Source organism: Sarcophilus harrisii, chromosome 6 (assembly GCF_902635505.1).
Source record: "Sarcophilus harrisii chromosome 6, mSarHar1.11, whole genome shotgun sequence".
NCBI lineage: Eukaryota > Metazoa > Chordata > Mammalia > Dasyuromorphia > Dasyuridae > Sarcophilus > Sarcophilus harrisii.
Genome location: NC_045431.1, coordinates 206,488,380 through 206,512,974, shown reverse-complemented (window position 1 = coordinate 206,512,974; position 24,595 = coordinate 206,488,380). Strand labels below are relative to the sequence as shown.

Genomic DNA, 24,595 nt, shown 5'->3' with positions numbered 1-24,595 from the left:
ATATATTGAAAGATGAACCAGAGTCAAGATTCTTTTAATTACACAAGCACTAAACAAAAAAAGAGGGTCAGAGAAATTAGAGGAGATGAAACTGAAGAGGTTGAGGAAGATGAAATTAATATTTTGAATCACCTGGCTGGAGTTGAGGTATGAACTCAACTCCCTAATCAGACTTCATTGTTAACACCTTCATAAAAAGGGCTATAAATACCAACTTTATTTTCAACTCCACGTCTTCCTCAGACAGAGAAGAGCACAGTTCTTGGATCTTTCGAGTCAGCAGTACCACTTCTTTCTAAAAAAGAGATTGAACCCTTTTCTTTCCAGGAAGTGAGTTGTATTTGGTTTGGTTATTAATCTTGTGGGGTTCTTGGTTAAAGACTAAGTTGCATTCTTACACCTATTTTCTGAAAGAATTCTTTCTATCAATGCTGCTTCAGGGATAGCAAAGCAATGTCTTCAACAATAGATAATTCCAAAAAAGCTGATTGCAAATTTCTGAGTCTTGGTTTGGGGAGATTGGGGATAACTGAGGTGCATCATCCTTTTTTGGAACCAGGTGTGAGGAAATATTACATAATCAGTCCCAAAAGAGGTCTTACAAAATAGGAAAGTGGGGTTTCCATCTCTGAGAGGAGAGGGAGTTGGTAAGAAAAATGTGACTTAAAATAAGAGATGGCAATGTCTCATCCATTTGAATCCCAGTTTAGGTATTAGGACGACAGGAAGAGAAGCAGAGGCATTTAAATTTAGCTGGTTATTTGTCTTTTCGGGAGGGCAATAGAGGGAAACTCATTCTCAGAAAGTATGAAGGATTTGTTGGAATGAAGAGGAAGATATTGCTAAATAATTTCTCAAGGATTTGATCAAATGGTTTCCTATTTATCTTTCAGAATCTTTCACAAGATTCCAGATTTGAATTCAAAAATCTCCCCACAAAGATTATATGACATTCACCTGTGTTTGGGAAAAAAAAGTAAGTTAAAAACATTTAGGAAAAGTCAAGGTTGGGAAGAATACTTTTTAAAACCCTCTTCCATTCTTACCCCAAAAAATCTTTCATTTGAAGGATTTGAGTTTGAAAATTGCAGGTGTCAGAAAGTCTTGTCTCCAAAAGTTTACATGGATGATGAAGATTCCTTTTTCTTTATTCAAAAGGGAGAGATCAAAAGAAAAACATCTCAAACTCCTTAAATGAAAAAATAATCAAAGGATTGATGGAGTGGGGCATATTGCTATGAACCGATTTAAAAGTTAGATATTGCATCTTCCTCTATATTCTTAGAGAAAATGAATTTCAAGATTGGGATGTGGTCATCTTCAATGAGATTACTAAGCTTTTGATACCATATCACACTTAATGATCATGCACATTTTATTTGCATTTCTTCCTTTCTGTTCACTTTCTTTTCATGAAATATTTTTTTACTCTTTTGTTTTGATCATGATTTCTGGAGAAGGAAACAAAATGCATTATGAAGTATAAACAATTTTGAATATCGTTAATTCAAACTATTTTCTTTTTTTTCCATCCACATCTAGTTATTTTCAACACTGGAGAAAAAGACATCTCAGAAAAGTCGTGGAGAAGTAGGATAGTGGCAAAGATACTAGTGAAAGAAGAAAATTTGTGGAATAGAAGTTCAGCTAATGTGACAACCAAGAAATTGGAAAGAAACTGGGGGAGCACTTCCAACTAATAACCAACCCCCAATTTTATTAGACATTATAGATTCTGACTTAATGGAATATCTTGAGGAAAATGAAGAAGAGAATCAGAATCAGGTGGCAAGTAAGCATGGTTCATTTTATTTTAGTTGAAGTGATCTTCTTTTCTGTTAGGAAAAAGAAGAGATTTCTTCTGCATTGTTCTATGCCAAAATTACAATTTTCACTACATGATATTCATGTTCTTTTGAAACTTAGTCATTTAGAATTAGAGTCTAGAAAAAAAACAATTTTTAAAAAAATATGCTTGCCCAAGGGATAGAATACTTAAAAAAAAATAGGATATGATTCTAAAATTGCCATCATTCTGTCCTGCCTTCTGAAGCAAAAGCAATTCAGCAAAGGAGATTCCTACATGGTTGTGGCCATGGAAAAGATAATCCAAATAAAAAAGAGTGACTTCTCAAAGTGAACATTTTAAATAACACATAGAAATCATACTGACACACTCATATGTGTTTGTATGTTTGTATGTATTTTTTCCATGAGCTTCTAAATTAATATTCACTCATTCCAATATTCTGAGTCTAATGCTATGAGAAAGGATGATATATGGTAATCAGGTAGCATATGGCTTCTTATCTGTCTAAGCTTCTTATTTTCCTCATCACCACCCTGAAGATTTACTCTTTTTTTCAAAACCTTTTTTCTTGATGCTGCATTAGAAATTATGAACACTTAACATTTGTGATATCCATCATTACAGCTCTGAGTTCTTTTGTAGGATGGTCTGTCCCAAAAACAGAAGATGGCACTAACTAGTCTATTTTCTTTCTCCCAAAAAATTAAACGTTCCTACTACCATTCTCACCAACTGCTATAAATGGTGAACAGAAAACTAATGGAAAAATCAATACATGCTTCCCAGAAGTACTTAACTCAGAAGAAGAGAAAACAAAAAACTCTGAAAACCCTGGGCAAAACTTGACTGAAAACCCATGTAGAGCAGGAAGACTCCAGCCAACTCTAGCAAGTAAGGCTCCCCGTATTTCTGGCACTCCCCAGCTACATTTTCACCTTTCCTTCTTTTCCTTCCACTCACATGCCCATTTTCTTTACCATCCTCACTAATAGAAAAGTTATTTCAAAAAGAGACACCATCCTGGCATGCTGTCCTTCTCTTCTTTTCTGCTTGAGTATTTTTGAAATTTCTTGAAATTTCTCCAGTTTTTTGTACTTTAGTTAGATAATGTATTCCTTTTCTCTTGTGTTTTCTCATTTCTTTAAGGTCTGTCTGTTTTTTTTACTGTTTTTTGTTTGTTTGTTTCTGTGATCTGATAACATTTGTTGAGCTGAGCATTTAGGTAAGAAACTATGAATTAATTGAGTTAAACGAGTTAATTGAATAAAAGTCCTAATATTAACTCTCTTCCCCTTTAGAACCATCTTGTCCCCTGCTCTCAAGAGACCCTCTCCAATTCTCAATGACTTTTGTTAATAAAGTTCATGAAGATCAGATAAGAGAAACAGAATCAGAATCAGAATTGGAAAGAAGGAATAAAGAACCAAAGAGCAAGGTAAATTAGGACTCTCATCTTCCATTGCAATTTGGGACCATACTGTTTAACAAATACTTAACTTAATCAGACCAATCATGTGCCTAGTAAACTCTAGTTTTAAACTATACACAGGTATTTAGAAGCAGAAAAGCAAAAATCATAAGCCATGCATGAATCTGCATCAAACCAGAGCACAAGGAACATTAAATCTTGGGATTTCAAGATTCAAGGACAGATGCTCACATTTATTATATGTATTGTCTTGTGGCAGGAACTTCAGGTTATATGGAATGGGAAAGACTTTTAAGGGGGAAAATGGACCCAAATGTGGTATTTGTTTTGAGATATTTTTTCAAGTGGTTTTCTAAAGATCTTCATTGAAGATAGGCTAATATTCACAGATCTGTCATAATGAGTTGGGGGTATTTGGGAGGTGTCCTCTTTGCTTGTTTTTTTGAGGCAATTAGTGTTAAGTAAATTTTGCAGGATCACACAAATAGTATCTAGGATCAGATTTGAACTCAGGTCCTCCTGACTCTTGAGCCAGTGGTCTATTTCCTGTATTATCTATCCACCCCCTGCCATTATAGTTTGAGAATTTTTCAGGGCCAGGTACTGGAATTTTAGGAAGAAAGAAAACTATTTGAATTAACATGCAAAAATTTAATAATAGAGTTTCAAGAATGAGTTTTTAACCTCTCCTCTCAATTCTTTAAAAACCCTTCATTTTTCATATTTCAAAATGGTGACTGCTTATGACATTCCAAAAGTTTGACTAGCAGATGCATAGTTTTCCATGACTTTGTATAAAAAGGAGAGATCACTGAAGACAAAATATAGCAAATCCCTGAAATAAAAGAATAATTATTGGCATCATGGGGTAGGAAAGCAGAGTAATGACTAATAATGTAACCATTGGATATTGCATGTCTCTCATATATTGCAGAAACGGTCAAGGATGAGTGAACACCTAGATTCTGATGTGAATATTTCCAAAAATCCCGGTAAGACTTTTTACTTTGCTCCAACAATAACCATTCATGTTTCACTTGCATTTCTTCCTTTCCATGCCTCTCCTTTTTTCACTAAATATTTTTCTTCTCTCCTTATTTCTTTCCTGTGGAGCAGAAAATACAAAATGGTATTAGGTAAGAATTATAATTCCAAATGTATTTAATTCTAACCATTTCTCTTTTTTGTTCACATCCAGTTTTTTCAAATATTCAAAACAAAAACATTTCAGAAAACGAGAGTGACAAAATTACTGGTGGAATGAGCAAACACATACAACAGAATTACAGCCAATTTGAAGACCAAGAAAATCAGGAAGCATTTAACATTAACCACCAGCCCCCAAATACATTTGAAAGTTATGGAACCCTGATCCCGGACACAATCCCTATTTCCAACGCTTCTTCATTGGAAAGAATCTTCGAGAATCTAGGCCCAACTGACAAATTTGATGCCCTGATGAGGGGAGAATTCGTACTAGATATCATTGAGTCTGGTAAGTAAGGAGTATATAGTACATAGTAATATATAAAGCACTGTTTATTTATTTCCAGAAAAGGCTCATTGTTTTCACATGCATGAGAGCTAGAATAGATTACTTTAAATTCCAGGCAATTGACTATAATATTTCTAGAATCAGTAATTTCACTGGTGTGGATTACTCCTCCTCACTAAATTTCAGAACCCTTGCAATTCAGTATATTGATTAGAGAGTAGATGTACTGGGAAAATCATGACATTATGTGAAACCTAGTAGTTAGCTTTCCATACTCCTCCCTGGAAACCTTTTCAGCTAGAAGTATGTGGGGAAATTGGAATGCTGCCAACACAGCTCTCAAGAAACTAGGATGACCTCTGTGTCACAAGATGGCAATGCAGTAGGAGATTGGTGGTAGTTTCTGGTGGCCAGGCATCCATTGTGTCAGAGGAGATGTCACCTGTGGCTCCTCCTTTAAGCATTGTTGGATGTTCCATGGGTCACAGTTAGAGAGTAGGGCTTCAGTGCTTTCTGTCTCTTACAATACATATGGCCAGCCTAACTGAGCTTGATCCTTATTGGGTGACACAATATTCCACTCAGTAATCTTAAAAAGATAATTCTAATTTTCCTTAGTTCATTTATTCTGAATTTTATTTGTCCTTTTCTTGGTTTCCCCGCAGATTTCTTACCTGACTCTCCTGATCTGAACAGACCAACAAATAAAAATAAAGAACAAAAGGAAGAAAACACAAAGGCATCTGGTGATCAAAAAGGAATGAAAGTACAAAAGTTCTTAGGGCATCAGTTTAAAATTCTCAAGGAGCCCTTTTATAAAAATGAGTATAACTCACCTAATAAAGTCAAGGCTTTTTCTAAGACATTGAACTTGACTCCACAGCAGGTATGTCTTATCTCTTGAGTAGAAATGTGCAGGGTGAAATCTTTATTCCTCTCTTATTTTTAGTCTTGGTGCTTCTTGAATTGTTGATGACATTTCTGGTGTTGCCTTTCTAAAATTCATGTTGTTTTCCCCTCAAAATATCTTAACTTAAGGTCAAGAAAAGGTTGCCAAACTTAAGCTCTTAGCAATTGTGACAACAGAACTTGGTTCAGACCTTGGTTCAGATAGCAGAAAGAGTCCTGGGTTAGGCTATAGAAAGTTTAAACTGAAATACTTTTACTTAATGCTGAAAAATTCTTGAAAACTTGCTCATCTTGAACCTAAGTTCCTTCTTTAAGATTTATCTTTGTTAGATTATATTTAAAAATTTCCCAGTCTTTGAAGTTTTAGCACCACTCAGGCTGTCTACATTTTTAAAAGATAATTATTTCCTTCACAATAGGACTCTTATTATAAACATTGACTATTTCCACAATAAATGCAAATGTTTTCTAGAAGACAATTGAGGTACTTATAATTAAATTGCAAAAACATTATTATATCATAAGCTTTTGAATTTCCTGCAGATCCAATGCTGGTTTCAAAATCAAAGATCCAAATGGAATAAATGTGCAGACTCATTAAAAAAAACCATCAGATATGCAAGTCAATTCTTAAAATTTAATCCAATAAGTATTTAACATTACCAAATATAGGCCAGCAGTGTATTATCTGCTTACAAAGTAAAAAGTCAGCATGGTATAGCATATAGAGAACTGGTCAATCATTAAGTCTATCTCTGGTCAATATTATCTTTATTTGAACTTGGACTAGTAAATCTCACTGACTCAGTCACCTTCCTATCTAAGTACCCAAGTGGGTGATTATCTGCATTAATATTTGATGTTCTATCTTTGGAAGATATATTTATATGGATCTTGGCCAAACATCATTACTCAAAACACTCTGCAACATGCTGCAGCTAATGATGAAAATTAACAAACAGTCCTTGGTCTTGAGAGCCATGATTCTATTGGGAAAATCACACACATGTATGTGTGATACACAATACAGACACACAAACACACACATGTACATGCATACAAATAGACATAAATATAGATTATATTAATGAAGAGTAAACAGCAGGGAATTTTAATCTGCATTGGACTAGCTTTATCTTTGAAAAAAATTCACTAAAATAGTTTTTAGTTCTTAGTGGATGATGGTTTGATTTTCTGAGTACTCAGGAGTATAGAGAAGTAAGACTTAATCTTCTTTGTAGTGGTGCAAAGTGAGAGTTGGAAACTAATCTATAAATCACAACAGATAAAAAATAATTTAAAATCTGTCTGTGACACCAAAGTCAGGGACTTGAATAACCTTAGGCCATTTTATCCCCATAGGCAACTGATGAAATTCCAACCACCAGCATGAACAACTCCTCTCTACAGAAAGGAATCTTACTGGACTTATCAAATGATAAGAAGAGAGATGTGATTCTTAAATCTGAGAATCCTGAGAAGATGGGTAAGAAAGGGATAAATAATACATAAAAATTTTCCAAGGATTTTTTTTTCCTACACAAGAATGGGATTTCTTACACTTATGAATCAGAATTTTTTTTATTTTTTGGTGAGACAATTGAGGACAAGCTGTGACTTGCCCAGGTCACACAGCTAGTGAGTGTTAAAATAGAGTATTTTAATAATAATAATATGTTAATAATAAATATTAAATATAAATAATAATAAAATAATAGTAAAGTGAGTATTTTAACACTCACTAGCTGTGGGATTCACTAGCTGGACACACTAGCTGAATTCAAATTTGAACTCAGATCCTTCTGAATCTGGGGTCAGAGTACTTTTCTTCATTAATATGTCCTACTCCCTCATCATCCCCAGAATACATTCCCTCTATAGGAGGACATTGTATTTATGAATGATTATACCTGATAAATCATCTCCTTCTAGACAATCTGATGATCATCCTCCCCAAATGGATAATGCTGAACTTCTGACATTATATATAACCCCAAATGCAAACCTTTCTTCCTAGAAGAATCTGCTATAACTTTTGTATAATCAACAAGAAATCAAGGTTTGCTTTTATGCCACAAGATGGCAATGGAGTAGAAAATGAGCAAAGGCTGCTTAATCAGCTATAATGTCAGAGGAGACATGTGGGCCTGAGGGGTCTGATTATATTTTTGTGGGATGGATCCTCGGGCACAGCTAGAATTTGCTCAGGTCTCATGTGGAGACTGTAGGTTTCTGTGTTTTCTTTCTCTTAAAAAACATGCAGTCTTTCTGACCCACCATGGCCATCATGGGATGACATCATCTTCATTTTTAGTAATTTTAAGAGGCTTGGTCTAATTTCATTTAGCTCATTTAAAAAAAAAAAAAAAAAAAAAACCTCTTTTTTGTTATTTCTGTTGCTTTTCAGATTTCTTGCTCCAAACTCCACCTTTGACCAGATTCAAAAATGAGGATGCAGAGAACATAGAACCAGCTTCTAGACAAGAAAACAAAATACGATACAAATTTTCAGAATATCAGTTACAGATTCTCAGTGAATACTTTCAGAGAAATGAATATATAAGACCTAATGAAGTCAAGTTTCTTTCCAACACACTGGCTGTCTCACCCCAGCGGGTATGTTTCATCTCCTGAGAAAAATGCTTATGACTATTATTTTTTTTTTGAGGCAATCATGTGCACAGGGTCACATAACTAGTAAATGAGTGATTTGAAATTTCATGAAGTTATCAACACTTTGGGAAATAAGATCCTAAAATGAGTAACAAAAAGAAAAGAGTTTGCAATCAGAAGACCTAGACACAAATCCTAGCTCAGACATTAATTGACCATGGAATCTTGAGACCATTTAGCATTCTGAACCTCAATTTCTTCCCCTTTAAAATGTCTGCTTTGGGGTATGCAATCATTAAAACGATTGTTTGCCTATAAATGAATTATCCCTGATTAGATGTACATCCGTCCAAACTGCTAAAAGCCTATTCTTTCCTTCTGACTAACTTGAGGACAGATGTTCATGTTTTTCAAAGAGAATATACTCAAGTAGAATTATTAAAAACTGCATATAAGACAAAATTTTACAACTTTCATGTTTCCTGCAGATCAAATTCTGGTTTGGTAACCAGAGAGCAAAGAAGAAGAAGATGGGTACATCAAACAGCACATGAAATGTGGAAGTAAGTAAGTTTTACGAGTTCAATCTAATAAACATTTAGTATTTTAAAAAGCTAATTAAAAGAATTTTAAAGCAAAGAGACTGAGTAAGGTTTTTAAAATTAAACTGATCACAGATTCACAAATAGCTATCTATGTTCACATCACTTTTTTGACTCATACTAGTTATTTGTAATAAATATAAGTAAAGTAATAGTATTTGAAAATATTTTTAATATCATGAATTATATCAGAATGAAAGCAATGGTTTAAGAACTTCAACTTGGAAGATTAATAACTGTGTCACATATGTAGGCTTTAGTTTTACTTTGCTCTTTGAATGGCTTCTTGGTAGTTTTAATCAAGACTGCTTTGTGCTGTCAGGCACTAGTGTTGAACTCGTGGAGATGATGATTATTTTAATATGTTATTTAGCCTGCAAATCCCCACCAATATGCTTATCTCTGGTTTATTATCAATTATTCAGCCAGACTTTAACTTTTTAGAAATGAATATTCACTCAAAGGAATATAAAAAATAGTCTGTGATAAAGACTTCTTCCAGAGTTTCTGGAGTCAGTGGAAAGTCAGTTCAAGCCTAGAAAATACATGTAAAGGGATAGCTGGAAGCTCCTGAAAATCATTTTTCTAGAGTCCTCAAAATATTCTCCCCAGGTATGATGTAGCCTTTTCTGCTTAGAACATTGTAAAACTTTGACTTTGCAAAGAATTTCCCATTATGTCCTGATGCAGACAGAAGCCTCCATGAGCTATCTCATGAATAGTGGCAGGAGGCTAATGAAAAGACAAAAACACCAAAATCCTTCTGTTCTGGGAAGATTATAAAGTTACTCGTTTCTTTTGGAAGTTAGGAAAGGAGACCTATATAGATCCCTCAAATCAATTTGGCTTCAGAAGTTTAGAAGGAATATCATCTCTCTGCTGTCAGGAAGTTAATTTATTACATTCTAAAAGAGTGCCCTGGTTTCCTATGGGACCTTGAGATTTCCCCCCAAAATTTCTCATGTCCAAAGAACATACTTCCTGTCACTCCTAGGAAAAACGTCTTTTGTTGATTCAAGGAGGCATCTAGGCCTTAACACACCAAGTTCAGTGCTTAGCATACCAGGGAAGTTTATGGGAAAAGGAAACAGAAGCATATGATTGATAGTGATTTCTAAATAGAATGATTCTCTTCAACTTGCATATCTCTGTATCTACAAATGACCTTGTCCTTGACCCATTATTGCTGGGAAGTAGAAGAGGAAGTCTCTGATTCAGAAAGATGGGAATAACTAAATATTGAGTGATGTGTCCTTACACTCCCTTGAGTAAACTGTTCTCTTACTGAACTCTTTTGTCTAAGAGACAATTAGTTCTCTACTAATTGTCAGACTTTTCCAATAAATGACGTTGAATTAAAAGAAGAAAAAACTCCTGAGCTTTCCCTGCTTTGTTTGTCACTTTGTGGATAATTCCAGAACTTCTCCAAAGAGACTTTGAAAGTTTTTCCTTAACTTTCTTGATGGCCCTACATGTACGTTTCTATACAACAGATTTTATTCCCTCTAAAGTGCAAAGAATTGTAAATTAGGTTGACAATGTCATGTCTTTAGAAACCCATCACTAAAAAAAGTATTTTTTTTCTTTTTCTTATATAGGATGTCAGATGTACAGGAGCTGTTTTCTCATATCCAAGTTCCCAGAATCCCATGGTTACTGCTATTTCTTCATTCTATGACCATCATAATGCAAGATGGATACTCATTCTTCTGTAAACTTACCCTCCCAGTATTATCAGTCAATGCAAGGAAGTGGCTTCTGTGCTTCACAAGACCAATTTCTTTATCCGGGGCTGGGGTGAATATATTTTGTCAATAGGATCATCAACTTGTAAATAGCTGATATTCAATTAAAAAGGTACAAATTGTTTAATAGCTATGAAATATTAAATAGCATGACAAGTTATATATTAATGACTCATTTATTTCAACCTTTTAACATTTGATTATAATTTCTTTATTTGCTAGTACATTACCATGTTTTACAAAGATACCTTAGTGTGCTGAGAATTGTAGGTATTATAATACAGATACTTTAATATTCTTATTGATAAGAGTGTGAATCGGTTAAACTATTCCAGAAAGCATGCAAAGGAAAATTCAGTGATGAAAATGTATATTTCCTCCTCTCTCCATATACATACACAGGTACATTATATCTTAATCTATATAAACATATTTATATGTACATATAGACACATATATGATCAAACTATGCTTGTGCTAAACAAACACCAATGAGATTCTATCACTTCCTGGATCAAAGACAAAATCATCTCTTTGACACTATAAGTTCTCTGTCATTTAACTTCTCATCTTTTTACTCTTGTTAAAATTTACTGCTTTCCACGATACCCCAGTACAGCTACACGGGTTGCCCTCATCTTCTTCACACAGGAAATTCTGACTCCAGAAGTTATGTATTTGACCTGGCTGTACATGACACCTGGAATGTTATTTGTCTTCACCTCACCTCACCCTACAGTCACTTTCTATTGATAGTTTACCTCTCCTTAGAATGTCAGAAAAGGGGACCAGACATTCAACTGTCCTTGGATAGCTCCCTTACCTATGAAGTCTGATCTAGAAAGAGACTATTGTTTTCCATCTCTGGTAAAAAAAAATCTTGTCCATTGCAATGTTCTCTAGTAGAACAACTATGAAAATTAAGTTATCACTGCCTACTGTCTAATGGTATATTAATAGTATAGAGACCAAGGTGTATGAAATCTAAAGGTAGTCTCTCAGAAGATCATTACTGAACCCCACCTGCATATTCCTATGATGATCAGATCACTGATCAATCAATAAATAAACATTTATTAAGCACCTACTTTGTGATTTCCCCTAATTAAAATCTATTGTCCTTTGTTTTAAGGTCACCTGCTTTGGAAGCCCAATTCCTTCAGAACAGGTCCACTATTTTTGTAGGGTTCAAATACATCTTTAATGCTATCTTAAGTGGAATTTTTTCCATATTAAAAATCAAAGTACGATTTTGTTTGCAAGCCATTTTCCTTTCTAAAATTAAATTTCAGTTTGATTCCTCACTCATCTGCCTTTAGCCTTTTCTGATTAGCTCCCCCATGTACAGTTAGAGACAGGTTCCATCTGATTGACAGAAGGGAAAAGAAGGGAAATGGGTACCTTCCTCAAGAAAAGAAAGAGAATCAATGAATCAATAATAAAATGATATGGAAAAGGGGGTGAAATGTGAGGCTAGATAAGAATAAGGGGAAGAAATTCTTTGGGAACATGGTATGGAAAAAGAGATTCATTTTAGTCTTACTAATGTACATTCCAGAAAAGAAAACATCTAGGGACTGGGGAAATGGAGTTTAGGACCAAGGACAGCAGCCGTTTTCAAGCATTGGTGGGAATGTGCTGTGGGTACTGGAAGACTGACAGCACATTTTTGGCCCTCACATGAGCAGGAAAAAATTTTCACTACTGGTCCTATAAAATGCTAACTTTAACTACCACCACTTGGAAGATCATGTGCTGGTCATATCTGCTGCTAAATGCAGGATGAGACTTTCACATAATAAAACAATCATTCCTATTAAAACACTAGAAAGCATAGGAATAAAAGGAGCTTTCCATAAAATGATAAGTAACATGTATCTTAAACCACTAACAAATATTATTTGAAGTGGGGATAAGCTCCCAATAAGATCATGTATGAAGCAAGGACATTCTTTATCACCACTGTTATTCAATATTTTTCTAGAAATGTTAACGTTAGCACCAAGAGAAAAAAGTGGAAATTGAAGATATTAGAATAGACAATGAGAAAACAGCTCATGTTTGTACTGCCTATTCCACTTCTCATTCATTTAACCTACATGCCTTCCAAACACTTGCAAACACAGAATGAGTATTTGAAAATTAACAAATTGATTTTAGATTCATGCCCAAAGCTGGTCACAATAAAAATGGTTTAATTTCAAAAAGAGGAAAACAGCTTGCAAGCAAAGTGCTACTTCCAAAGAATGGGGGGGGGGTGATTTGCTTATATTATGACTGGGATTTTTTTCAAGATGAAAACCAGAAACAACTGGATCACAACATTGACTTGTTGGAGTGGATTTCCTAGTCATAAAACTATAGCTATTTTTTTGTGCTGAAATCCTGTTTAAGGAGATTATAAGGAGATGTGGGTTAGCAACTTGTATATATCTTTAAATAGTAGTTTTCTCCCCTGACCCAATACTCTCTCACACTTATTCTTATTTTGGGATTACTCCTAAATTTCATACTCCTTATCTCTCCCAGAGTTCAGGCCAGGTTAAATATTTGAGCAAAGAACTTAAAATGATTATTGGGAAATTGTGCTCTGAAAGTCACTTAAAATGACCTGATGTACTTTGACTTGTTTTGTTTTATTTATGAAGCAGACCAAGACTGGAATTATACCTCTCTTCTTTTAAATATTATTTGGTCACCCTCCCATAAAAGTGACCCCCTTCTTTCCAGATGATACATCACTGTTGGAAGGTGATGCATCTATTGCTTCTTATATATAAGAATTACAAACTTGAGAGAAGGAACTTCACAAAGCAGGAATTTAAAATATAGGCTGTACCTTTTAATAAACATTTCTACCCTAGAGATGATATTTATATCAAGAATTTCCAATAGACCAACAGAATTTAACCCATCTTCAGAGGTGCATTTCAAGTATTACTAACTGCCCAACTTCAACAAAAATCAGAGAAAAAAATCTTTGTATACACTAAGCACATGAAAACCTGTTCTTCCCTGTTTCACGTGAGAACAGTGCATCCAAGAATGTTTGTATTTTGCTTTGCCTTAATATTATCATCTAGTGTTTCTCTTTTCTCCAGTTAACTCTGCACAAAAAAAGTCTAGAGAACAAAAGAATTCTAATAATAATTTTGGAAATGAAGAATTGCTAATTAACAAAAATAGATACTCTTTATCCTACTATCTTCTTTATGCCTCATGAAAATAGTTTTGCAGAGAACTATCATTCCATTAAATTTTGTAATTAAATAATTGCAAAAAAGATAGGAGAAAGCCATTAGCCTTTTTCATTCAGTTCCACTCCTCCCAAGATGACAAAAAAAAATTGTAATATTATTAGTTAATTTCAGGTTGAAGTAAGACAAACTTTTTGTCATATGAAAGCAATTTGGGTCTCTTGGAGGCTGGATACTTTACCACCATATTAATCAAGGTGAATCTAATCCTTGGGTGGCTTTCTCTATATTCCAAATGATTCCCACTAGGACATGACAACTCCAAATATCTTGTTGAACATCTTGGATTGTTTATATCACTTCTATGTTATTTCTATGATTCCGATAGATAGTACTAAAGCTAATGGCTTTCTCCTATCTTTTTTGCAATTATTTAATTACAAAATTTAATGGAATGATAGTTCTCTGCAAAACTATTTTCATTACCAGAAGCTACTCCTCTTCCAAATGTCATATTCTATATTGTAAGATACATAATCCCCAGGAATTAATAGAATTTGGGAAATGTTTAGGGGTGCACACAATATCTTCCTTTTGCAAAGGAGGAATTATTTACTTCTGCAAGGTCACCCATTGATAGCAAAATAGAGAAGATGGACTACAAAAGTAAATTTGTTAATTTTGCAAATTTTATACTGGTTTCATTTTTATTACTTATGACAAACATTTAAAGCAATTCTCACCGTTAAATTTCACATTGGGGTTTGGAATACCTGGTCTGTTTTTTTATTTGGGAAGAAAGAACTTATACCACTTGTTCTGTAATCTTGTTTGGAACATGTGGGATTGCTTATTTATTGCCTTCAATGTCTGCTTTCAATCATTCTATAGGACTGCTAGAGAAACATTTCACTCGACATTTAGAAGCATGGTGGCCACAGTAAAAGAATGAAACTAAATAGATCGGAAACCTTGTAAAAGACAAAAGTCCAGGAATAAGGTTTCTCTGATCCAGAATTCCATACATTGGCATTGCCACCTTAGAGAAAGTAGCTAGAAATCTCTCCTTTGAGAATGAGAAGTTGGCCCACTCCATTAGTAAGACCATCCTTCAAATTGAGGTAGATTCTTTGTTTCAGATGATCATGCAGAAGCATATGGTTTTGGATCTTATACCTGTTTCCAGGGAGGGGTCAGCATGTTAACCATCTTCTTGTTCCTACATTAACCAATCAGGTGAAATTATGTCAAGTTTCCACAAAATCCAACAAATAATAGCAGACACCTACTTGTCTGAACAAGATGCAGATAGCCCATAGAGAAATCCCTCTCCAGGTGTTCTTAACTATTCTCCTGGTTCACAGGAGGATGCATATTAACTACAATAATCAAATATATTCTTCTAATCTTATACTTCATGATTGTTTTCTTTAGTTATGTGTAAGATGTTGAATCACTTATTGTAATAAAGCCTGCTCAAAATGAATTTCTAATAATCTGATGATGGTTCAAAATACCAATCCTGAATATACAATAAATATTATGCAAATTGCACTGGATACGTAATCCACGGGGACTAAAACCAACTCCTTGTTGTGAATAGCATAAATTTTGTGACTTAGAAGTACCCATGTAAAAGCTTTGTTCATATGATTTCAGGGAAATCAGAAAGTACTAACTGCAAAATCATCTTGCAGACAATAGTGTAACTTGTAATTAGTACTTTCTAATTCCATCACACTTTGACCAGTCACAAATAAGAAATATTCTTGTGGCTCAGTATTATGTAACTATTTATTCTTCATTATTGATTATGAGAAAGCTTTGTTATTATTTGGTGTCCTAGTGCCTACTGAAGGGCATCTGATCCAAATCACTGTGCTACTGCTAGCTTGCCTAATAAATCAGTTTGATCAAATTGTGTAAACTCACACTTTATTTATTTCACTGATAACAAATAAAATTTCATTTCTAAGAATGATAAGGAAGCAAAGATTCTCGGAAGTTCAGTCTGGTAGATGTCCTACTGAGAATCTCTGCTCCTCTCTGGAAAATGGGGGGGAAAAAGGGGAGGAGGGCGCAGCTAGTTGATGTAGTGAATACAACACCAGCCCTGAAGTCAGAAGGACTTGAGTTCACATCTGGTCTCAGACGCTTAATACGTCCTAGCTGTGTGACCCTGGATAAGTCACTTAACCCCAATTTCCTCAGGGAAAAAGTTACTTTTGGGGCAGCTAAGTGATGCAGAGGATGAGCACCATCCCTGAAGTCAGGAGGACTTGAATTCACATCTGACCTCAGACACTTAACACTTTGTACTTGCCGACCCTGGGCAAGTCACTTAATCTCAATTGCCTCAGAGAGGGGGAAAAAATAAAATGGAAAAGAGAGAACTGCATTAAACAGGCATTTCTAATATCCTGGCAGTGGTTGTTTCTATTGCTGTAGTTTCACAAAGAAAAAGTCTCTGCCACATAGGCTGACAACTTTCCCTCTCTATCATTTCTAGCTTTAGAAACCAATAATCAGGATCCATTCCTAGTCAAGTATGGCCAGCGATGAGAAATGTGTTGTACTTTTTATGAAAACATCATTGAGCAAACGAAACAGATCCTACTACTCAGAAATTATTATAGAACTATACTCAGAAATAGCAAACTCTCATATCTAAGAGCTGGAAGGCATTGCTTACTCATCTACTTCTTGGGAGAGTTATGGGGAATGAGTTTCTGTATTATGAGAAACAAAACCTTCAGCAATACATCAGCCAATCTGTGCCATCATTCCTTGGTGTCTGGTTGGCATCAAAGCAGAGACTGCCCAAAAGACCACAAAAACTCATCCTCCATCCACACCACAAAGTAGATTGAATAGCCAACCAAGGCTTATTATTTCTCAGGACACAGGGATATTAAGTGAGGTACCTAGAGGCTCACAGCCTACAATTTTCTGGTGACACATCCACCTTTCTTTTAGGTGTGCTTCCTTATCAGTTTCATTTTCATTTCATTTTCAAAATGGTTGTGTTATATTTAAGCTATCCCACTGCCTCTATGTTCTTCTGGACAGGAATATGTTTCTCTTCTTTTTCAGTCTTCATTTTCCTCCAAAAGAGCTCGTTCAATAAAGTTTGAAACATGAAAGGTGTTAACTTAGAAAGGTGTAAACTCAGAAAGAACTCTGAAGTCACACCCCTGAGTTCACATCCCACTCATGACATCTTTTAGCTATTTGGACTGACCTCAGGTCATTGAATATTAGCTTTTAAATTTTGGTTAAAATAACATTAACATTTTTATCTATGAAATGTTTTTGGCATGTGAATAATACTTAAAGAAAGTGTACATGAAGGAAAGAAGCCATGTAAGCATGGATATACCTGATGGATTCACAGATGGATGAAATGAATGTAGGAATAAGGAAGGCTATAGTTTGATAAAAACTGGAAAGAACAAATTTTCATAGATTGAAAGATGAACAGGAGTCAAGATTCCTTTCATTATTCAACTAGTAAACAAAAAAGAGGACAGAGAGATCTTTACGTTCCTCTAAAGGAGATGAAACTGAAGAGGTTGAGGAAGATGAAATTAATATTTTGAATGGCCTGACTGGAATTGAGGTGTGAACTCAACTCCCTGATCAGACTTCAGTGTTAACACCTTCATAAAAGGGCTATATACACATAAGTCAACAATTATTTTCTAACTCCACATCTTCCTCAGACAGAGAGAGCACAGTTCTTGGATCTTTCATGTCAGCAGTGCCACTTCTTTTTTTAAAAAGAGATTGAACCTTTTCTTTCCAGGAGTGAGTTGTATTTGGGGTTATTAATTCTTGTGGGTTCTTGATCAAAGATTAACTTGCATTCTTACAATCCTATTTTCTGAAAGAATTCTTTTCTATCAGTGCTGCTTCAGGGATAGCAAAGCATGTCTTCAGCAGAGCAAGCCTATGGATAATTCCAAAAAGCTGATTGTTTGCATAATTTCTGAGTTTTGATTTGGGAAGTTTGGGGATAACTGAAGTGTTTCATCCTGTTTGGAAGAGGTGCAAGAAATATTATGTAATAAGTTCTAGGGGATGTCTTACAGACGAGGGAAATGGGATACCATTTTTGAGACAGAGTTGGTTAAAAGAAAAATGGACTAGAATAAGGAATGGCTAAAGAAAAATGTGACCTAGAATAAGAGATAGCAATGTCTCTTCTATCTGAATCCTGGTTTAAATGTCAGGATGACAGTAAAAAAGAATCATTTAAACTTAATTTGCTACTTGTCTTCTGAGGGAGGCAGCAGGAGGTAACAGAGGGAATCCATTCTCAATCCCAGAAACCCTGGAATGAAGGGGAAGGGATTGATAAATAATCTCCTAAGGATTTAGTCAAATGCTTTATTCTTTATCTTTCAGAATCTTTCACAACATTCCAACTTAATTTCAAAACTCTTCCCACAAAGATTATATTACATTTACCTGTATTTGAAAGTAGTCAAAAAAATTAGAAAGAGTCAGAGTTGGAAAGAATAATTTTTAACCTCCTTTCATTCTTAGTCCAAAAGGCTTTCATTTGAAGGATTTGAGTTTGAAAATTTTGGGTGTCAAAAGTCCTGTCTCCAGAAGTTTACATAGGTGATGAAGTTTCTTTTTTCTTTATTGAAAAGAGAGAGATCAGAAGGAAAAAAATCTACTTCCTTAAATGAAAAAAATAATCAAAGGACTAATGGGGAGGGGGACATGCTAATATGAACTGACTTAAAAGTTAGATATTGCTTCTTCCACTATTTTCTTGGAGAAAAGGAATTCCAAGATTGGGATGTGGTCATCTTCAAAGAGATTACTAAACTTCTGATACCATATCACACTCAATAATCATTCACATTTCATTTACATTTTTTCCTTTCCGTTCACCTTTTTTTTCACTAAATATTTTCTTACTCTTTTGTTTTGATCATGATTTTCGAGAAGGAAACACAATGCATTATGAAGGGTAAACAATTTCAAATACATTTAATTTAACCATTTTCTCTTTTCTTTGACCTCTAGTTATTTTCAACACTGGAGACAAAGACATCTCAGAAAAGTCATGGAGAAGTGGGATAGTGGCAAAGATATTGATGAAAGAAGAAAATGTATGGAACAGAAGTCCAGCCAATCTGATAACCAAGAAATTGGGGGAGTACTTCCAACTAATAACTACCCCACAATCTCATTTGACACTTTAGATTCTCTTTTAATGGAATATCTCGAGGAAAATAAAAAAGAGAATCAGAATCAGGAGGCAGGTAGGCATTGTTTATTTTATTTTAGTTGAAGTGATGAGTTTCACTCAACTCAACTTTTAAGAAAAAGAAGAGATTTCTTTTTGTATTCTTTTTACTCAAAGAACAGCATTACGCAGTTCATATTTTAAACTTGCTCAGTTTTTAGAATTGGAAATGTGAAAGGAACGATCTTGTCTGAAAGAAAAAAAAAAAGATGTTTGCCCAAAGAGATAGAAGTATTTTTTAAAAATTAGGATATGATTCTAAAATTATCATTCTTCTCTTCTGCCTCCTGACGTAAAAGCAATTCAGTAAAGGAGATTCCTACATGGTTGTACCCATAGAAAAAGATGATCCAAATAAAAATGAATGACTTCTCAAAGTAAACATGTTAAATAACAATCACATGGAAAACTCACACCTATAATTATTTTTATATATTCTTCATAGGTTCCAAAATAATATTCACTTGGTCTGAGTCTAATGCCTGAAGTCCTAAAAGCTTTGAAGAAATCACCTTAGCATATGACTCAAGCTTTTCTTGTTTGTCTAAGCTTCTCCATTTCCCATCATCACCCTGAAATTTATTCTTTTCAAACCCTTTTTTTCTGGATGCTGCATTAGAAATTATTAACACTTAACATTTGTGATATCCACCATTACAGCTCTGAGTTCTTTTGTAGAATGGTCTGTCCTAAAACAGAAGATGGCACTAACTAGTGTATTTTCTTCTTTCAGAAAATTCAATGTTCCCATCATCCTCACTAACTTCTATAAATGGTGAACAGAAAATTGATAGAAAAATCATACATGCTTCCAGTATTAACTCAGAAGAGAAAACCAAAACTCTGAAGGCCTTAGGCAAACTTGCTGAAAACCCATGTAGATCAGAATACTCCAGCCAACTCTACCAAGTAGGCTCCCAGTATTTCAGCCTCCCCCCAGTTTCACCTTTCTTTCCCCACTCACATCCATTTTCTTTACCATCCTCACTAATGGAAAAGTTATTTCAAAAAGTAAATCACCATCCTGACATGCTGTCTTTTTCTGCTTGAGTATTTTTTCTTCCCTTGAAATTTCTTCAGTTTTTTGCACTCTCGTTAGATAACATATTTCTTTTCTCTTGTGTTTTTTTTTTTCATATTTCTTTAAGGTGTCTCTGGGTTTTTTGTTTTTTTTTTTTTTGTTTTTTATTTGTTTGACTCTGTGATCTGGTAACATTTGTTGAGCTGAGCATTCAGGTAGGAAACTATCATTCAATGAATTATTAAGTTAAATCCTAATTCTAACTCTTCTCCCTTTAGGCCATCTTGTCTTCTGTCTCAAAGGACCCTATCAATTCTCAATGACTTTTGTTAATGAAGTTCCTGAAAGATCGACAAGGAAACAGAATCAGGAATAGAATTGGAAAGGAAGAAGGAACAGAACAAGGTAAGTTAGGACTTCACCTTCCATTGCAATTTGGGATCACACTGTTTAACAAATACTTGACATAATCAGACCAATCATGTGCATTACTCTAGTGAAACTCTAGTTTTCAAGTACACACAGGTGTACAGAAAGCAGAAAAGCAAAATAAAAGTAAGGCATGAATCTGCATTAAAGCAGAGCACAAGGAACATAAAATCTGGCATTTAATTATATATTTTGGGATTTCAAGATTCAATGATAGATATTCATTATGTTTGCGTTCCTGTGGCAGGAAGTGAGGTTACGTGGGATGGGAAATAAAGTATTTGTTCGGAGATATTTTTTAAAGCGATTGTCTAAAGGTCTTCACTGAAGTTTTTCATTGAAGAGAGGCTAATATTCACAAATCTGCCATAATGAGTTGTGGAAGGTTTTTTGGGGGAGTGCTCTTTGTTTGTTTTGTGAAGCAATTGGTGTTAAAAGAATTTGCAGGATCATACAAATAGTATCTGAGGTCAGATTTGAACTCATGTCCTCCTGACTATTGAACCAGTGCTCTATTTCTTGTACTACCCAGGTATCTCTGCCATTATATTTTGAAGATTTGTCAGCCCAGGTACTGAAATTTTAGGAAGAAATAAAACTATATGAGTAATATGCAAAAATAATAATTGCGTTTAAAACTATTTTTAACCACTCCTCTTACTCTTCTTAAAAATCCTTCATTTTTCATGTTTTAAAAATGGTGAATGCCTGTAATGGGCTGAGGTTTGAGTTGATGCACTGAGGTCCCAAGTCTGTGAGGTTAAATAGTAATTGGGCTATACTCTATTAATATACATGATTGGATAAAGAATGGTCCCTGCCCACTCTCCGTGCAAGTCCTGATGTGTTGTATAGGAAATGACTGATTTTGGTGGGTGGAGGCAGAGAGAGAGACAGGAAGAGAAGCTGGGAGAGATTGGGCCTGGGTTCCATACTCCTAGCTGCTGCTCATGTGGCTGCTGGTCTAGCTAGCTTCTTGACTTAGCTATACACATTGCTATCGCCGATTCTCTTCCACCTTCGATCCTTCTTCACTGAGAATAAAGATAGACGATTTTCCCCTAACCTGAATTCCTGTCTCTGGCTGATTTTAAAATACGCGAGGTCCTCAAACTTTTTAAATAGGGGGCCAGTTCACTGTCCCTCAGACTGATGGAGGGCCGGACTATAATAAAAACAAAAACTTTGTTTTGTGGGCCTTTAAATAAAGAAACTTCATAGCCCTGGGTGAGGGGGATAAACATCCTCAGATGCTGCTCTGGCCCAGGGGCCATAGTTTGAGGATCCTTGGTCTACAACATTTCAAAAATTTGACTAATTAGAGTAGGCAATGAGGAAACCAAATTATCACTCTTTGCCGACGATATGATGGTATACTTAGAGAACCCCAGAGATTCTACTAAAAAGTTATTAGAAATAATCCACAACTTTAGCAAAGTTGCAGGATAAAATAAACCCACATAAGTCATCAGCATCCTTATATATCACTAACAAAATCCAACAGTCATAGTTACAAAGAGAAATTCCATGTCAAGTAACTATTGATAGTATAAAATACTTAGGAATCTATCTGCCAAGGGAAAATCAGAAACTTTATGCCCAAAATTACAAACCACTTTTCACACAAATTAAGTCTGATCTAACCAATTGGAAAAATATTAAATGCTCTTGGATAGGGCGAGCAAATATAATAAAGATCACAATACTACCTAAACTAATCTATTTGTTTAGCGCTATACTAATCAAACTCCCAAAAAACTATTTTAATGACCTAGAAATAATAACAACAAAATTTATATGTAAAAACAAAAGGTCAAGAATTTCAAGGGAATTAATGAAAAAATAAAAAACCAAATGAAGGTGGCTTAGCTGTACCAGATCTAAAATTATATTATAGAGCAGCAGTTACCAAAACCATTTGGTATTGGCTAAGGAACAGATTAGTTGATCAGTGGAATAGGTTAGGTTCAAGGGACAAAACAGTCAACAACTATAGCAACCTAGTGTTTGATAAACCCAAAGACTCCAGCTTTTGGGATAAGAACTTACTGTTTGACAAAAATTGCTGGGAAAATTGGAAACTAATATGGCAGAAACTAAGCATTGATCCACACTTAACACCGTACACCAAGATAAGGTCAAAATGGGTTCATGAACTAGGCATAAAGAATGAGATTATAAATAAATTAGAGGAACACAGGATAGTTGACTTCTCAGTCCTGTGGAAGAGGAAGGAATATATGACCAAAGAAGAACTAGAGATCATTACTGATCACAAATAGAAAATTTTGACTATACCAAACTGAAAAGTTTTTGTACAAACAAAACTAATGCAGACAAGATTAGAAGGGAAGCAATAAACTGGGAAAATATTTTTACAGTCAAAGGTTCTGATAAAGGCCTCATTTCCAAAATATATAGAGAATTGACTCTAATTTATAAAAAGTCAAGCCATTCTCCAATTGATAAATAGTCAAAGGATATGAACAGACAATTCTCAGATGAAGAAATTGAAACTATTTCTAGCCATATGAAAAGATGCTCCAAGTCATTATTAATCAGAGAAATGCAAATTAAGACAACTCTGAGATACTACTATACATCTATCAGACTGGCTAGAATGACAGGGAAAGATAATGCGGAATGTTGGAAGGGATGTGGGAAAACAGGGATACTAATACATTGTTGGTGGAACTGTGATCCAACCATTCTGGAGAGTGATTTGGAACTATGCTCAAAAAGTTATCAAACTGTGCATACCCTTTGATCTAGCAGTGTTACTACTGGGCTTATATCCCAAAGAGATCTTAAAGAAAGGAAAGGGACCTGTATGTGCAAGAATGTTTGTGGCAGCCCTCTTTGTAGTGGCTAGAAACTGGAAACTGAGTGGATGTCCATCAATTGGAGAATGGCTGAATAAATTGTGGTATATGAATATTATGGAATATTATTGTTCTGTAAGAAATGACCAACAGGATGATTTCAGAAAGGCCTGGAGAGACTTACAACGAACTGATGCTGAGTGAAATGAGCAGGACCAGGAGATCATTATATACTTCAACAACAATACTATATGATGACCAATTCTGATGGACCTGGCCATCCTCAGCAATGAGATGAACGAAATCAGTTCCAATGGAGCAGTAATGAACTGAACCAGCTACGCCCAGCGAAAGAACTCTGGAGGATGACAAAAAACCATTACATTGAATTCCCAATCCCTATATTTTTACCTGCCAGCATTTGGATTTCCTTCACAGGCTAATTGTACAATATTTCAGAGTCTGATTCTTTTTGTACAGCAAAATAACCATTTGCTCATGTATACTTATTGTGTATCTAATTTATATTTTAATATATTTAACATCTACTGGTCATCCTGCCATCTGGGGGAGGGGGTGGGAGGAAGGAGGGGAAAAATTAGAACAAAAGGTTTGGCAATTGTCAATGCTGTAAAGTTGCCCATACATATACCCTGTAAATAAAAAGCTATTAAATAAATTAATTAATTTTTAAAAATTTGACTAGCAGATGCATAGTTTTTTATGACTTTGTATAAAAAGGAGAGATCAAAGAAGAAAAGTGATATCAGACCCATGAAATGAAGCAATAATTATTGGCATCATGAGGTAGGAAAGCAGGAAAGCACTGGATTTTGCATGTCTCTCATATATTGCAGAAACGTCCAAGGAATCGTGAATCTCAAGACGTGGATGTGAAAATCACCAAAAAAATAGGTGAGATTTTTTTTTTACTATGTCCTACACAATGACCATTCACATTTCACTTTGCACTTCTTCCTTTCTCTGCCTCTTCTTTTTCACTAAATATTTTCCTTTTCTCCTTGTGTCTTTCCAAATATATTTAATTCCAATCATTTCTCTTTTTTGTTCTCACTCAGCTCTTTCCAACACTCAAGACAAAGGCATCTTAGAAAAGGAGTGTGCCAAAGTAACTGGTGGAATGAGCAAAAGTATGCAACAGTCCTTCACTGTATCCTCTAATCCATCTTGAACCCTATTTGAGCCTACATCAGCTCAGTCTCATCATGAGTTGAGTGAGTCACTTCTTCTCTATGAAGT

At 34.8% G+C, this 24,595-nt stretch overlaps 1 protein-coding gene and 1 long non-coding RNA gene across 2 annotated transcripts; both read left to right on the top strand.

The window, feature by feature from the left end:
- The first annotated feature begins 239 nt into the window (after positions 1-239).
- LOC116419941 lies at positions 240-10,765 on the top strand. Its single transcript, XM_031942678.1, has 12 exons — positions 240-330; positions 894-976; positions 1,543-1,792; positions 2,563-2,701; positions 3,109-3,245; positions 4,174-4,231; positions 4,438-4,734; positions 5,400-5,620; positions 7,006-7,129; positions 8,051-8,259; positions 8,745-8,819; positions 10,457-10,765. Exons 3-11 carry the CDS (start codon positions 1,763-1,765, stop codon positions 8,808-8,810), a joined length of 1,281 nt encoding a protein of 426 aa, XP_031798538.1. The 5' UTR covers positions 240-330; positions 894-976; positions 1,543-1,762; the 3' UTR covers positions 8,811-8,819; positions 10,457-10,765.
- A 13,425-nt stretch (positions 10,766-24,190) lies between these two features.
- Positions 24,191-24,486, top strand: LOC116420148. The gene is made up of 2 exons (XR_004230422.1): positions 24,191-24,250; positions 24,415-24,486. It is a non-coding gene; the product is annotated as an uncharacterized LOC116420148 (long non-coding RNA).
- The last annotated feature ends 109 nt before the right edge of the window (positions 24,487-24,595 follow it).